At 45.5% G+C, this 13,996-nt stretch overlaps 1 protein-coding gene across 3 annotated transcripts in view; it reads left to right on the top strand.

Annotated features, from left to right (window-relative positions):
* The first annotated feature begins 3,179 nt into the window (after positions 1 to 3,179).
* The window catches only part of uimc1 (ubiquitin interaction motif containing 1), a 28,584-nt gene continuing 17,767 nt past the window's right edge, over positions 3,180 to 13,996 (top strand). For all 3 annotated transcript variants that reach the window (XM_078411774.1, XM_078411773.1, XM_078411775.1), the window contains exons 1-3: positions 3,180 to 3,616; positions 6,809 to 6,861; positions 13,459 to 13,550. In XM_078411774.1, the coding sequence (XP_078267900.1) occupies positions 3,239 to 3,616; positions 6,809 to 6,861; positions 13,459 to 13,550 (523 nt within the window). In that variant the 5' untranslated portion in view covers positions 3,180 to 3,238. The remainder of the gene's footprint in view (positions 3,617 to 6,808; positions 6,862 to 13,458; positions 13,551 to 13,996) is intronic.

Raw genomic sequence — 13,996 nt, 5'->3', positions numbered from 1 at the left:
AACCATTCCTCTGCCCACCTGACCAATCAATCCAGATCCTGCTGCAATCTTTCACAACCATCTTCACTATCTGCAAAACCATTAACTTTTGTATCATCAGCAAACTTGCTAACCTTGCCCTGTATGTTCTCATCCAAATCATTGATGTAGATGACAAACAGTAACGGGCCCAGCACTGAACCCTGAGACACACCACTAGTCACAGGCTTCCAGTCTGAGAAGCAACCTTCCACTATCACCCTATGCTTCCTTCCATGGAGCCAATTTGCTATCCATTCAGCTATCTCTCCTTGGATCCCATGCGATCTAACCTTCGAGAACAGCCTACCATGCGGAACCTTGTCGAATGCCTTACAGAAGTCCACGTACACATCTACATCTCTGCCCTCATCAACTTCTCTAAGTAACCATGCCTGGAAAGTCTCCCTTATTGTTAGTTTTGCTTTAAAGATTGTAGCAATTTAAGATTGCCTCTACTTGTCAATTGTGTATTCTTTAAAAGTTAACCGTTTTCTCTATTGTCCCTATAGAATGGTTTATTGTCAGCTGAGAGAAAATGACAATGCAGCATACAATCAGTAATATTTAATCAGGAGGACAGTAGAACTAAGATGGGGGGGAGCGGAGAAAGAGGGAAAGCAAGGGTTACGTGAAAGCAGGCAGTGAAGATAGCAAAAGGTATGTTGGTCGTCATAGGGAATGGACTTGAGTATAGGAGTAAGGAGGTCCTACTGCAGTTGTACAGGGCCCTGGTGAGACTACACCTGGAGTATTGTGTGCAGTTTTGGTCTCCTAATTTGAGGAAGGACATTCTTGCCATTGAGGGAGTGCAGCGTAGGTTCACCAGGTTAATTCCCGGGATGATGAAAGAATGGATGGACTGGGCTTATATTCACTGGAATTGAGATGAGAGGGGATCTTATAGAAACATATAAGATTCTTAAGGGATTAGGGAAGCTAGATGCAAGAAAAAATGTTCCCGATGTTGGGGTGAGTCCAGAACCAGTGATCACAGTAATAATAAGGGATAGGCCATTTAGGACTGAGATGAGGAAAAAACCTTTTCACCCAGAGACTTGTGAATTTGGAATTCTCTGCCACAGAAAGCAGTGGAGGCCAATTCACTGGATGATATCAAGAGAGAGTTAGATTGGGCTAATGGGATCACAGGATAAGGGGAGAAAATAGGAATGGGGTACTGATTTTGGATGATCATATTGAAGAGCCGAATGGCCTACTCCTGCACTTATTTTCTATGTTTCTACACAAAATTGGATCTAACATAACCAGTTTCCTGTTGTTTCTTCAGGATCCTAATCTAGAATGGTTCTCCCATTCTAAGTGTGGATTAAAGTCCTCAGTGATCATTCTATCATCCTTGTACAGTCACTTCTACCTTCTCAATTTACACTGCATTTTCTATTTCTCTTTTGGGGCCTGCAGACAATTTCCACCAATGCTTGCTGTTTCTCAACTACACCAGTGAATTAACTTTCTCTTTGTGGTCTTATCTCACATGGCTTCCCCCTACTCCTTTTCAATTTGACTACTTCTTCCAAAAGGTAAATATCCTGGACACTCCAATTTCATGCGTCTTTGTAATCATCATTAGATTATACATGTCTGAAGAAGTCTCGACCGTAAACGACACCCATTCCTTCTCTCCTGAAATGCTGCCTGACCCACTGAGTTACTCCAGCTTTTTGTGATACATTAGATTATACATAGTTATTTCCATTAGTGCCATCAATTCATCTGTTTTATGCCAAACATAATGTGTAATTGAAGAAAGTATCATTGGTTTTATCTTTTTAACAATTTTCCTTTACAGAGTCTGATGGAAGATACAACCTTCTGTTTGTACTGTGTCCCTTCCTTTTCCTGATAGACTGTGTTCGTGTTACCCGTTTCACTACTGTGTGTTATCCTTTGTCCTTTCTCTTTAACTTTATCAGTTTCCCCTCACCAGAGACCACTTCCTCACCAGTATTTACACAGAATCAATCAGCATGCAAACCGCCCCTTTGACCCAGCTTGTCGAAGCCGACCAATCTAACTAGTCCCATTTACTCACATTTTATCCATATCGCATCTGAACCTTTCCTATCAATGTAACTGCAAATGCCTTTTAAATGTTGTAATTGTACCCGACTCAACCACTTTGTCTGGCAGCTCGTTCTATACACATATCACCCTCTGCGTGGAAAAGGTGCCCCTCAGGCTTCTTTCCCCTCAGATTAAAACCTATAACCTCCTGTTCTGGATTCCCCAACACTGGGAGAAAGACTGTGTTCGTTCACCATGCCAATACCTTGGTTTGATTTTCCAAAATGCAACACATTGCAGTTATCTAAATTTAATTTGATTTGTTATTCCTCAACTCACTTACCCAGCTGATCAAAATGGCATTGTAATCTCGACAACCTTCTTCACCGTCTATGATGCCACCTATTTTAGTGCTTTTTGAAAATTTACTATCCAAATCATTGATATGAGTAACAAACAACAACTAACCTAGGCTACTGTCATTGTTATTCGAGTTGTTAGAAAGAGAACACATGCTGTTTTGTGAAGTCTATAGCAGTTGGAGCTACCTCTGTCTGATGAACTCAAACCCATTTCTCCTGCTTTGAGACACACATTCAACTCTCTGACTAATCTGATGACTGTTCCCTCCATTGCTTTATGGGGCTGCCTTTGTTCTCTCACTGGGTCTACCTTACTGGACTAGATCGCTAGATTTCCCACTGGGATGACTGGATCTTTTGCATTGGTCTGAGAACATTGGATCCTCTTGCTCTGTTCCACTGGATTCCCCTGGACTTAATGGGTCCTCTGGACTGGGGCCATTGCATGTCCCCATGGGTCCCCTGGACTGGGGCCATTGGATGCCCCCGTGGGACCCCTGGACTGGGGCCATTGGATGCCTCCATGGGTCCCCTGGACTGGGGCCATTGGATGCCCCCATGGACCCCCTGGACTGGGGCCATTGGATGCCCCCATGGACCCCCTGGACTGGGGCCATTGGATGCCCCCATGGGTCCTCTGGACTGGGGCCATTGGATGCCCCCCATGGGTCCTCTGGACTGGGGCCACTGTGACCGGGTTCTGCCCCCATTTTGCCGTTGCTTACACTGTGCGTGCACGGCGAGCCCGAGCCCGTGACGCTGTCCATGCGGCGCGCGCAGGTGGCCGTTGAGAGGCGCGCGGCCGCGGCTCCCGCTCCGGCTCCCTGGCGATGGGTTCGCCGTCCACTCGCTGGCCCGCTGCCACCGGGAGCCCGGGCCGAGCGGCGCAACCGCCATCGCCAGGCGACGAGACCCGCGACCAGCCGGTGAACTATTTCTGGGGCATTCCCTTCTGCCCCACCGGCCTGGACCCCGACCAGTACACCCGCGTCCTGCTGTGCCAGCTGCAGGCGTACGAGCGCTGCCTAAAGCGGGCGCAGAGCCGCTCCCTGATCAAGGCCGACTTCGGGCCGCCGTTGCTGCCCGGCCTGGCCCCGGCCCGACACGGAGCGCAGCTGGACAAGGCGGACAGAGGGAAAGAGGACTCGGCCTCGGGGGACAGCGAAGCGCTGAAAACTCGCCCGAACGCCGGCGGTGGTCGGACACAGGTGCACTGGGATAAAGCGGGGGACGCGGTGTGGGCGGCCTCGCCCTCGGGTTGTGACTGTTTATCAGGTCATAAGTGATAGGAGGAGAATCAGGCCATTCGGCCCATCAAGTCTACTCCACCATTCAATCATGGCTGATCTATCTCTTCCGTTCGCACGGTGGTGCAGCGGTAGAGTTGCTGCCTTACAGCGAATGCAGCGCCGGAGACTCGGGTTCGATCCTGACTACGGGCGCCGTCTGTACGGAGTTTGTACGTTCTCCTCGTGACCTGCGTGGGTTTTCTCCGAGATCTTCGGTTTCCTCCCACACTCCAAAGACGTACAGGTTTGTAGGTTAATTGACTGGGTAAATGTAAAAATTCTCCCCAGTGGGAATGTGCGGGGATCGCTGGGCGGCGCGGACTCGGTGGGCCGAAGGGCCTGTTTCCGTGCTGTATCTCTAAATCTAAATTCTAAAATCCCATTCTCCTGCCTGCTCCCCATAGCCCCTGACACCCATACTAATCAAGAGTCTATCTATCTCTGCCTTAAAAAAATCCACTGACTTGGGCTGCACAGCCTTCTGTGGCAAAGAATTCCATAGATTCACCACCCTCTGACGAAAGAAATTCATTCTCATCTCCTTCCTAAAGGAACGTCCTTTTATTCTGAGGCTCTGACCTCTGGTCCTACTCTCTGGGTGCTCAGGTGCTGAGGAAGGAGGGTTGACAGCACTGGGTCTGTACTCGCTGGAGTTTAGAAGGATGAGGGGGGAACCTTATTGAAAATTACCAAATAGTGAAAGGCCTGGATAGAGTGGATGTGGAGAGGATGTTTCCACTAGTGGGAGAGTCTAGAACCAGCGGCCATAGCCTCAAAATAAAAGGAAGTTCCTTCAGGAAGGAGATGAGGAGGAATTTCTTTAGTCTGAGGGTGGTGAATCAGTGCAATCCATTGCCACAGAAGGTCTTGGAGGCCCTCAATGGGTATTTGTAAGGCAGAGATAGATAGATTGTTGATTAGTACGGGTGTCAGGGGTAATGGGGAGAAGGCAGGGGAATGGGGTTAAGAGGAAAAGATAGATCAGCCATGATTAAATGGTGGAGTAGACTTGATGGCTAAATGGCCTAATTCTGCACATATCACTGATGAACTTGTGAGGACCGAGCAGGGGAGCTGGAGTGTTTTGTCCCGTTGGAGGATAAATTGGGTTTGAACACTGCAGCACAGCCATTCAGTCCACAATTTGTATGCCAAACATTATGCCAAATTAAATTGATCTTGCCTGCCTATACATGATCCATATGCCTCTATTCCTTGCACTTCCATGTGTGTATCCAGAAGCCTCTTAAACACCTCCATCACCATCCCTGGCAAAGAGTTCCATGCCCCCCACCAGTCTCAGGTTAAAAAACTTGCCCCCCCACATCTCCATTAAATTTCCTCCTCTCACCTTATAGTTATGCTCTCCAGTGTTCTACCCTGGAAAATAGGTGTTGGCTGAGTATCTTATCTTTGGCTCGCATGATTTTATATACTTCTATCAAGTCTCCTCTCAACCTCGATGTTCCAGAGAAAATAATCCAACTTTACCCAACCTCTCCTTGTAGCTGAAACCCTCTAATCCAGAAAGCATCCTGGTAAACCTCCTCTACACCCTCTCCAAAGCCTTCATGTCATTCCAGTCATCGGGCAACCAGAAATGCACGCAATACTTCAAATTTGGTTTATTTATTTATATTTACATAACCTTATTTGGGCTAATCTAAATTCAAAGTTATACGCCCTATCGGAAAGGCAGACGGGTGGGCTGAGGGGGTGGGGTAGCTCTATTGGTAAGGAATGAAATTCAGTCCTGAGCAAGAGGTGATATAGGATCAAAAGATGTAGAGTCATTGTGGATAGAACTGAAAAATTGTAAGGTTAAAAAGACCCTAATATGAGTTATTTACAGGGCCCAAACAATTGCCAGGATATAGGGTGCAAGTTACATCAGGAGATACAATTGGCATGTAAGAAAGCCAATGCTATGGTGGTCACGGGGGATTTCATTACGCGGGCAGACCCGGAAAATCAGGTTGGTACTGGACCCCAAGAAAAGGAATTCGTAGAGTGCCTCCGAGATTAATCCGAGAGTGCCGCTGAGAACAACACAGCAAGATTAACAAGTTGCAAATGATACAAAAGTGGGTGGTTTTCCAGATAGTGAAGATGTTTGTGAAAAATTGCAGCAGGATCTTGATCAATTAACCAGGTGGGTTAAGGAATGATTGATGAAATTTAATACAGAGAAATGTGAGGTGTTGCATTTTGGGAAGTCTAATGGTAGGGCTCTGGGTAGTGTTGAGCAGGGGGATCTAAGAGTGCGGGTGCATGGTTCTTGAGGTGGAGTCGCATTAGAGAGGGTGGTCAGAAAGGCATTTGGCACATTGGCCTTCATCTGTCAGAGTATTGAGTTTAGAATTTGGGAGGGCATGTTGCAATTGTATAAGACGTCTAGGTGAGGCCGCAATTAGTGTAATTGTCTATTGTCTATCAAGGTTCAAAGGTTTTTTATTGTCATGTGTACCATTTAAGGTACAGTGAAACTCACTCCAAAATTCTCTTCCACCGTAACACCAGTCACCTGGCCCACTGGAAGTTGGAGGAAGAGCACCTCATATTTCGCCTGGGCAACTTGCAGCCCAGTGGTATGAACATCGACTTCTCCAACTTTAGATAGTTCCTCTGTCCCTCTCTTCCCCTCCACCTTCCCAGATCTCCCTCTATCTTCCTGTCTCCACCTATATCCTTCCTTTGTCCCGCCCCCTGACATCAGTCTGAAGAAGGGTCTCGACCCGAAACGTCACCCATTCCTTCTCTCCCGAGATGCTGCCTGACCTGCTGAGTTACTCCAGCATTTTGTGAATAAATACCTTCGATATGTACCAGCATCTGCAGTTATTTTCTTATAGTCACCTGGCCAGGCTCGTTTCCCAAAACAAGGTCCCTCCTTTAGTTGGACTACCCATATACTGTTTAAGGAAACCTGCTTGGATATACTTAACAAATTTTGCTTCATGTAATTAATGGAGATGAGGTCTTTACCTACTGGAAGCATGGAGGTCAGTTGTGGGAGCACAAGGTATTTAGAGAGAGTCCCCTTGACAGTCATTCTGTCAGACGGTTTACCACTACGCACATCTTTCTTCATTGCTCTTCTTTTGTTTTCAGTCATCAAATGTTTGTGCTGAAGAAATCCTGGAGGATGGCGGAGAAGAGAACAGGTACAAGGAGAAAACTACTTGTTGATTGTGGGGATTGGCTCATTGTTGCCCTGATAATAATTGCTACTGCTAATATTCCATATGAACCTATTCAGAGCACTATGATTGCAAGGACTGCAGCCTATCGATGCACATTCTGTTGTGCTCTTCACAGAATACCAGTTGTGACTGTGAAGGAAAGTGTTGATTATCCGTGTGCCACAATTAGATGGCATTGAACTTTGTGTGTGTGCCTGAGTGTGCGGAGCAGAGAGATGATACTGAGTTAGTTGCAGTATTTGGTGGGTTAGGATGATGTGAGCTAAATCTGCAGAGGAAGAAGGGTGTGGTGTGGAATGTACGTATAAAGATGGTGCTGTGTAGTATGAATGCAGGGAGTCATTAAATTTCCATGGTAGGTGGTTGGAGTGTTGGGTGTGCATGTGCAAGCTGAGTAATTGGTGGTCACAGATGTATGTGCTCCATAGGAAAGAGTTTGTGCATGTGTGTGCGTGTGTATGCTTGCTGAGGAAATGGCGTTAAGTGGTCAGAAGTAAGGGGAGGTAAGGGCACAGAGTTAGGAGAGGAGGTTTCCCAGGATGAAGACTTGATTACGGGGCATTAGCTACAGGGAAACGTTGGACAGAAAAAAACCCAAAGTGCTGGAGTAACTTAGTGGGTCAAGCAGCATTTCTGGGGAAGATGGATAGGTGACGTTTCGGGTCAGTACCCTTCTTCAGACTGATTGTAGGGAGAAGAGGAAAGCTGGAAGAGACGAGGGGCAAGACAAAACCTGGAGATTGATGGGGTGGGGTTGGTCATTACCTAAAATTGGAGAATTCAATGTTCATACCATTGGGTTATAGGCTACCCAAGCGGAATACGAACTGCTGCTCCTCCAGTTTGCATGTGGCCTCACTCTATATTGGAGGAGGCAGGGAACTGAAAGGTCAGTATGGGAATGGGAAAGGGAGTTAAAATGGTTAGCAACCAGGAGATCCAGTAGGCCTTAGGCAGACTGAGGACAAGTGTTTGGCAAAACTGTCTCTTCTCTTCCCCCCCCCCCCCCAATCCACTTCTCTTCCCCCCTGTGCCTCCCCTTGGATTCACTACCATTTCTTCCCACCCCTCCCATCTGCATTCCTTTCTCTGGCTTCACAATTCACACTATTCTATCTTTATCTCACCTTTTGTCTGTTCATCTCTGGCCTCTGTCCAGCCATCTGTCTATCCATAAAAGATCCCATTACATGTTTCCACCTATCACTTGCCTGGCTTTGTTCTACCCCTTCTCTCTTCCAACTTTCTTCCTCCCTACCCCCACAACAGTCTGAAGAAGAGTCACGACCCGAAATGTCACCAAGCAGCCATATATGTGTGGAGCTGAAGGAGATGGGCAAGGCCCTTAATTCTCTGTGGTTACTAAAGAGAAAAATGTGAAGATTGGGGAACTGCCAAGTGTCTTGAGGAGAGTCAGTATTACAATCGAGGAGGTGCTGAACGTCTCAGGGTATATGATGGTGGATAAATCTCCCAGGCCAGATCAGATATATCTGAGGACACTGTGGGAAACTAGAGAAGAAATTGCAGGCTGAGATATACGAATCATCGTTAGATACAGGTGAGGTGCCAGAACAATGGTGGGTGGCTAATATTGTGCCTTAATTTAAAAAGAGTTGAAGAAAAGCCTGGGAACTATAGACCAGTGAGTCTAACATCTGTGGGTAGGCAAGTTACTGGAGAGTGTTCTGAGGGATACAATATATATGCATTTGGATAGACAAGGGCTGATTAGGAATAGTCAGCATGATTTTGTACATACAAGATCGTGTCTCAGAATCTTTTTGAGGAAGTAACTAAAAAGGTTGATGAGAGCAAAGCCGTAGGCGATATCTAAATGGAATTCCGCAAGGCATTTGATGAGGTTATGCATGGTAGAGTAGATCGCATGGGATCCAGGAAGAGCTCGCGGACTGGTTGAGAATTGGCTTCATTGAAGGAAGCAGGAGGTGATAGTGGAAGGTTGTTTTTCAGACAGGAGGCCTGTAACTAATGGTGTGCTTCGGGGATCAGTTCTGGGCCCTTTGCTGCTTGTGGTTTATATCAATGATTTAGATGAGAATGTACAAATTAGCTAGTTTGCAGATGACATGAATGTAGATGGCATCATAGATGGCAAAGATGATTATCAAAAATGGTTATTAAAAATTACAGAAGGATCTTGATCCGTTGTGTAGCTTGGCTGAAAGATGGTTAATGGATTTTAATACAGATAAGTGTGAGTGTTGCATTTGAGAAGTCAAACCAGGGCAGGATCTAAACTGAATGGTGGAGCACTGGGGAGTGTTGAGCAGAGGGATTTAGGAGTGCAGGTGCATAGTTCCTTGAAAGTGGTGTCACAGATTGATAGGTTGGTCAAGAAGTCTTTTGACTCCATTGCATTCATCAGTTAGAGTATTGAGTATAGAAGTTGTGATGTTATGTTACGGTTGTATATGACACTGGTGAGGCCACATTTGGAATATTGACTTCAGTTTTGGTCACCGTTATAGGAAAGAAATTGTTAAGCTGGAACGGGTAAAGAGCATATATATGAAGATGTTGCCAGGACTCGAAGGCCTGAGCTTTGGGAAGGGGTTGCGCAGGCTAGAACTTATTTCTTGGTGCGCAGGAGGATGGGGAGTGATCTTATCGAGGTGTATAAGATCATCAGAGGAATGGATAGGGTAATTGCACCGTCTTTTACCCAGAATAGGGGAATCAAGAACCAGAGGACACAGCTTGAAGGTGAGGGGGGAGATTTGGTAGGAACCTGAGAGGCAACTTTTTTAAGCAAAGGGTGGTTGGTATATGGAATAAACTGCTAGAGGAGGTAGTTGAGATGGGTATCGTCACAACGTTTGAGACATTTGGACAGGTATGGGTGTTTCGGGTTCGTGTGTAACAAAGCTAGGAACTTAATGCTGTGAGCTTTGTCTAAATAGAAGAACATAAAATATATAGGAATGAACAGCAGATGCTGGTTTAAAACGAAGATAGACACAAAAAGCTGGAGTAACTCAGCGGGTCAGACAGCATCTCTGGAGAAAAGGAATAGGTGATGTTTCGGGTCGAGACCCTTCAGAAATGTCACCTATTTCTTTTCTCCAGAGATGCTGTCTGACTCGCTGATTTACTCCAATCTTTTGTGTCTACAATATAAAATAGGAATAGGGTTTTGCCTTATGGGCCCTTTAGCCTGTTCCACACTCAACATAATCATGGCTGATCTGCTACCTCAATTGCATTTGGATAGACAAGGGCTGATTAGGAATAGTCAGCACGGTTTTGTACGTGTCTCAGAATCTTTTTGGCGAAGTAACTAAAAAGGTTGATGAGAGCAAAGCCCTAGGCGTTATCTAAATGGAATTCTGCAAGGTATTTAATAAGGTTCTGAATGGTAGATTAGATCGCATGGGATCTAGAGAGAGCTAGCAGACTGGTAGAGAATTGGCTTTTCAATGTTTATTTGAGATGGATAGTGCTGGCAAGGGTGACATAGAGTCATAGAGCCATAGAGCATGGAAACAGGATCCTCGGCCCAACTTGCCCACACCGACCAACGTGTCCCATCTGCATTAGTCCCAGCAGCCTGCGTTTGGCCCATATCCCTCTAAGCCTGTCCTATCCATGTACCTGTGTAATTGCTTATTAAACTTTGCAATATTCCCTGAACTGAACACAATACTCTAAATGAGGCCTCACCAATGTCTTATATAACTGCAACTTCACCTCCCAACTTCTATACTCAATATTCTGACTGATGTGCCAAAATTCTTTTTGACCACCCCATCTACTTGTGACGCCACCTTCAAGGAACTATGTATCTGCACTCCTAGATCCCTCTGCTCTACAACACTCTACAGAGCCCTACCATTCACTGTGTAAGTCCTGCCCATGTTAGACTTCCCAAAACGTAACACCTCACATTTCTCTGTATTAAATTCCATCAACCATTCCTCAGCCCACCCGACCAACCGATCAAGATCCTGCTGCAATTTTTGACAACCATCTTCACTATATCATATACTGTAATACCACACACTTTTGTATCATCTGCAAACCCATAAAACCCAGCTCAGAACCCATAAAATTGGAGTGGAAGCAGATCAAGCTCAATCCCAGGAGATAGTGTAAAGGAAGTCTTCTATAAACATTCTCTGTAAATGGGCATGGCAAGGTGGGCATGTGCCTTGAGGTGGATGTAAGGTGGACCTTATGCTGCCCTGAGGAGTAAGCACTGTGGATTTTGTGTGTGCGTGTTATGTGGATCCTGTTTCGGAAGGGAAGGATAGGATAGGAACCCTGGTATTAGATAGGAACCCTGGTATTAGAGGCTAGATACTAGCATGGATAGAAGATTGGCTGACTGGCAGAAAGCAGAGTGGGAATAAAGGGGGCCTTTTCTGTTTGGCTGCCAGTGACTAGAGGTGTTCCACAGAGGTCGGTGTTGGGTCACTTTATATGTTAATGACCTGGTTGTGGGAATTGATGGCTATGTGGCCATATTTGCAGATGACATGAAGATAGGTAGGGGGGCAGGTAGTGCTTAGGATGCAGGAAGACTGCAGAAGGACTTGGACATGTAAGGAGAGTGTGCAAAGAAGTGGCAAATGGAATACAGCAGAGCAAAATGTATGGTCATGCACTTTGGTAGAAGGAATAAGGGTGTAGACTACTTTCAGAATGGGGAGAATATTCAGAAATCGTAGGTGCAATGGGATGTGGGAGTGTTGGTGCAGGATTCTCAAAAGAATAATTTGCAGGTTGAGTCAGCAGTAAGGAAGATAAATGCAATGTTTGCATTCCTTTCGAGAGGACTAGAATATAAAAGCAAGGATATAATGCTGAGGCTTTATCAGGCCTAGGTGAGGCCCCATTTGGAATATTGTGAGCAGTTTTGGCCCCATATCTGAAGAAGGATGTGCTAGTGTTGGAGAGGGTCCAGAGGAGTTTTATGAGAATGATCATGAGGATGTTTGGGTTAATATATGAGGAGCATTTGAAGGCTGTGGGCGTGTACACGCTGGAGTTTAGAAGGATGAGGGGGGAATCTCATTGATAGCCTCCTGATAATGGAAGGCCTAGATAGAGTGGATGTGGAAAGGATGTTTCCAGTAATGGTTCAGAGTGCACGGCCTCAGAGTAAAAGGACATACCTTCAAAATGGAGATCAGGAGGAATTTCTTTAGCCAGAGGGTGGTGAATCTGTAGAATTAATTGCCATGGACGTCTGCGGAGGCCAAGACATTGGGTATTTTTAAGGCACAGATTGAAAGGTTCTTGATCAGGAAGGCTGTCAAAGGTTATGGGAGAAGCCAGGAGAATGGGGTTAATTCTGCTCCTATGATTTATGGTCTTATGAACACTGGGAAGCTAGAGAATAAATTGCAGATGCCCTGGCTGAGATATATAAATCATTAGGTGAGGAGTCAGCAGTTCAGTTTAGTTTAGTTTATTGTCACATGTACCGAGATACAGTTAAAAGCTTTTGTTGCATGCTAACCAGTCAGCAGAAAGACAAAACATGATAACAATCGAGCCATTTACAGTGTATAGATACGTGATAAGGGAATAACGTTTAGTGCAAGGTAAAGCCAACAAAGTCCAATCAAGGATAGGCCAAGCAGTCACCAATGAGGTAGATAGTAGTTCAGCAAAGCTCTTTGGTTGTTGTAGGATGATTCAGCTGCCTGATTGCCTGGGAAGAAAATGTTCCTGAATCTGGAGGTGTGTGTTTTCACACTTCTATACCAAGGCAGCCTGAGGTATAAATGGAAACAATAGAAGGGAACTTGGTTTGTTGATGGTCTGGGCTGTGCCCACATTTCTCTGTAATTTCTTGTGGTCTTGCATGGAGCTGTTCCCAAACCAAGCTGTGATGCATCCTGATAAAATGGATGGCTAATGTTGTGCCTCTATTTAAGAAGGGCTGCAAGAAAATTCCTGGGAACTATAGACCAATGAGCCAAGTATCTGTTGCAGACAAGTTACTGGAGAGTATTCTGAGGTATAAGATATATATGCATTTGGATAAACGGGTTGATTAGGAATAGTCAGTGCACTTTTTCGTACATGAGAGATAGTGTTCTCATTGAGTATTTTGGAGTAACCAAAAATGTTGATGGCAGCAAAGCTGTAGAAGTTGTCTATATGGATTTCAGTAAGGCATTTGATAAGATTCCACATGGTAGGCTGCTCTGGAAGGTTAGATCTCATGGGATGCAGGGAAAACCACCCGACTGGAAGACAGACGACATAGGTTTAAGGTGAGGGCAAAAATTTGCAAACTTTATGGATAACTTTTTCACACAGAAGGTGGTGGGTATACGGAACAAACTGCCAGAAGAGGTAGTTGATGCAAGGACTATAAACAACATTTAAAAGACATTTGGACAGGTACATGGATAGGAAAGGTTTAGAGGGATATGGGCCAAATGCGGGCAAGTGGGACCAGTGCAGATGAGCCATCTTGGTCGGCAAGGGTAAGTTGGGCCAAAGAGCCTGTTTCCATGCTTATGGAAATGTATGACTAGGTATTTTCCATAATTTGCGAATGCTTCCTTCCATTTGCCACAGTGAAAAAGAAGAGTGTGAGGACACCAGACGGTTTGGTTCCTCTGCAAATCTTGATCGCCACCTGGAGGATGATGTGCTGTTTATTGATACAAGTAAGCAAAGCTTGGTTAGTGGGCTCTGTCCTGTTGTTCATGTAGGCTGATTACTTTTTTTTAACACTAGGTCTTATGTGAGAAGGCTGCTTTCAGTAACCTAGATAGAAACAGCTTGAAATAAAGCATCAACTCTTAGCAGACCCCATCCACCGTGCAGCATGGGTTTGTAGACAATGCAGATCATGACATCATCAGCACCAAGTCCACTGATCATTATGCTCCCAACGTAGACCCACCTTTGCAAGCTACGACTGTAAATTGTAAAGGCTGTGTAAACCTTATGATTGAAAATGTGGAAAATTGAACGGGTGCATGCTGTTCACACAGAGCAGCACAAATCACTTGTCAATAATTCCCGACCTTTAGAATCATACAGCACGGAAGAAGGCCCTTGGTCCAACTTGCCTCTGCCGACCAAGTTGCCATTCCAACCCATTTGCCTG

The sequence above is a fragment of the Rhinoraja longicauda genome, chromosome 14 (assembly GCF_053455715.1).
Source record: "Rhinoraja longicauda isolate Sanriku21f chromosome 14, sRhiLon1.1, whole genome shotgun sequence".
NCBI classification, from domain to species: domain Eukaryota; kingdom Metazoa; phylum Chordata; class Chondrichthyes; order Rajiformes; family Arhynchobatidae; genus Rhinoraja; species Rhinoraja longicauda.
This window is presented reverse-complemented; position numbering and strand designations above follow the sequence as displayed.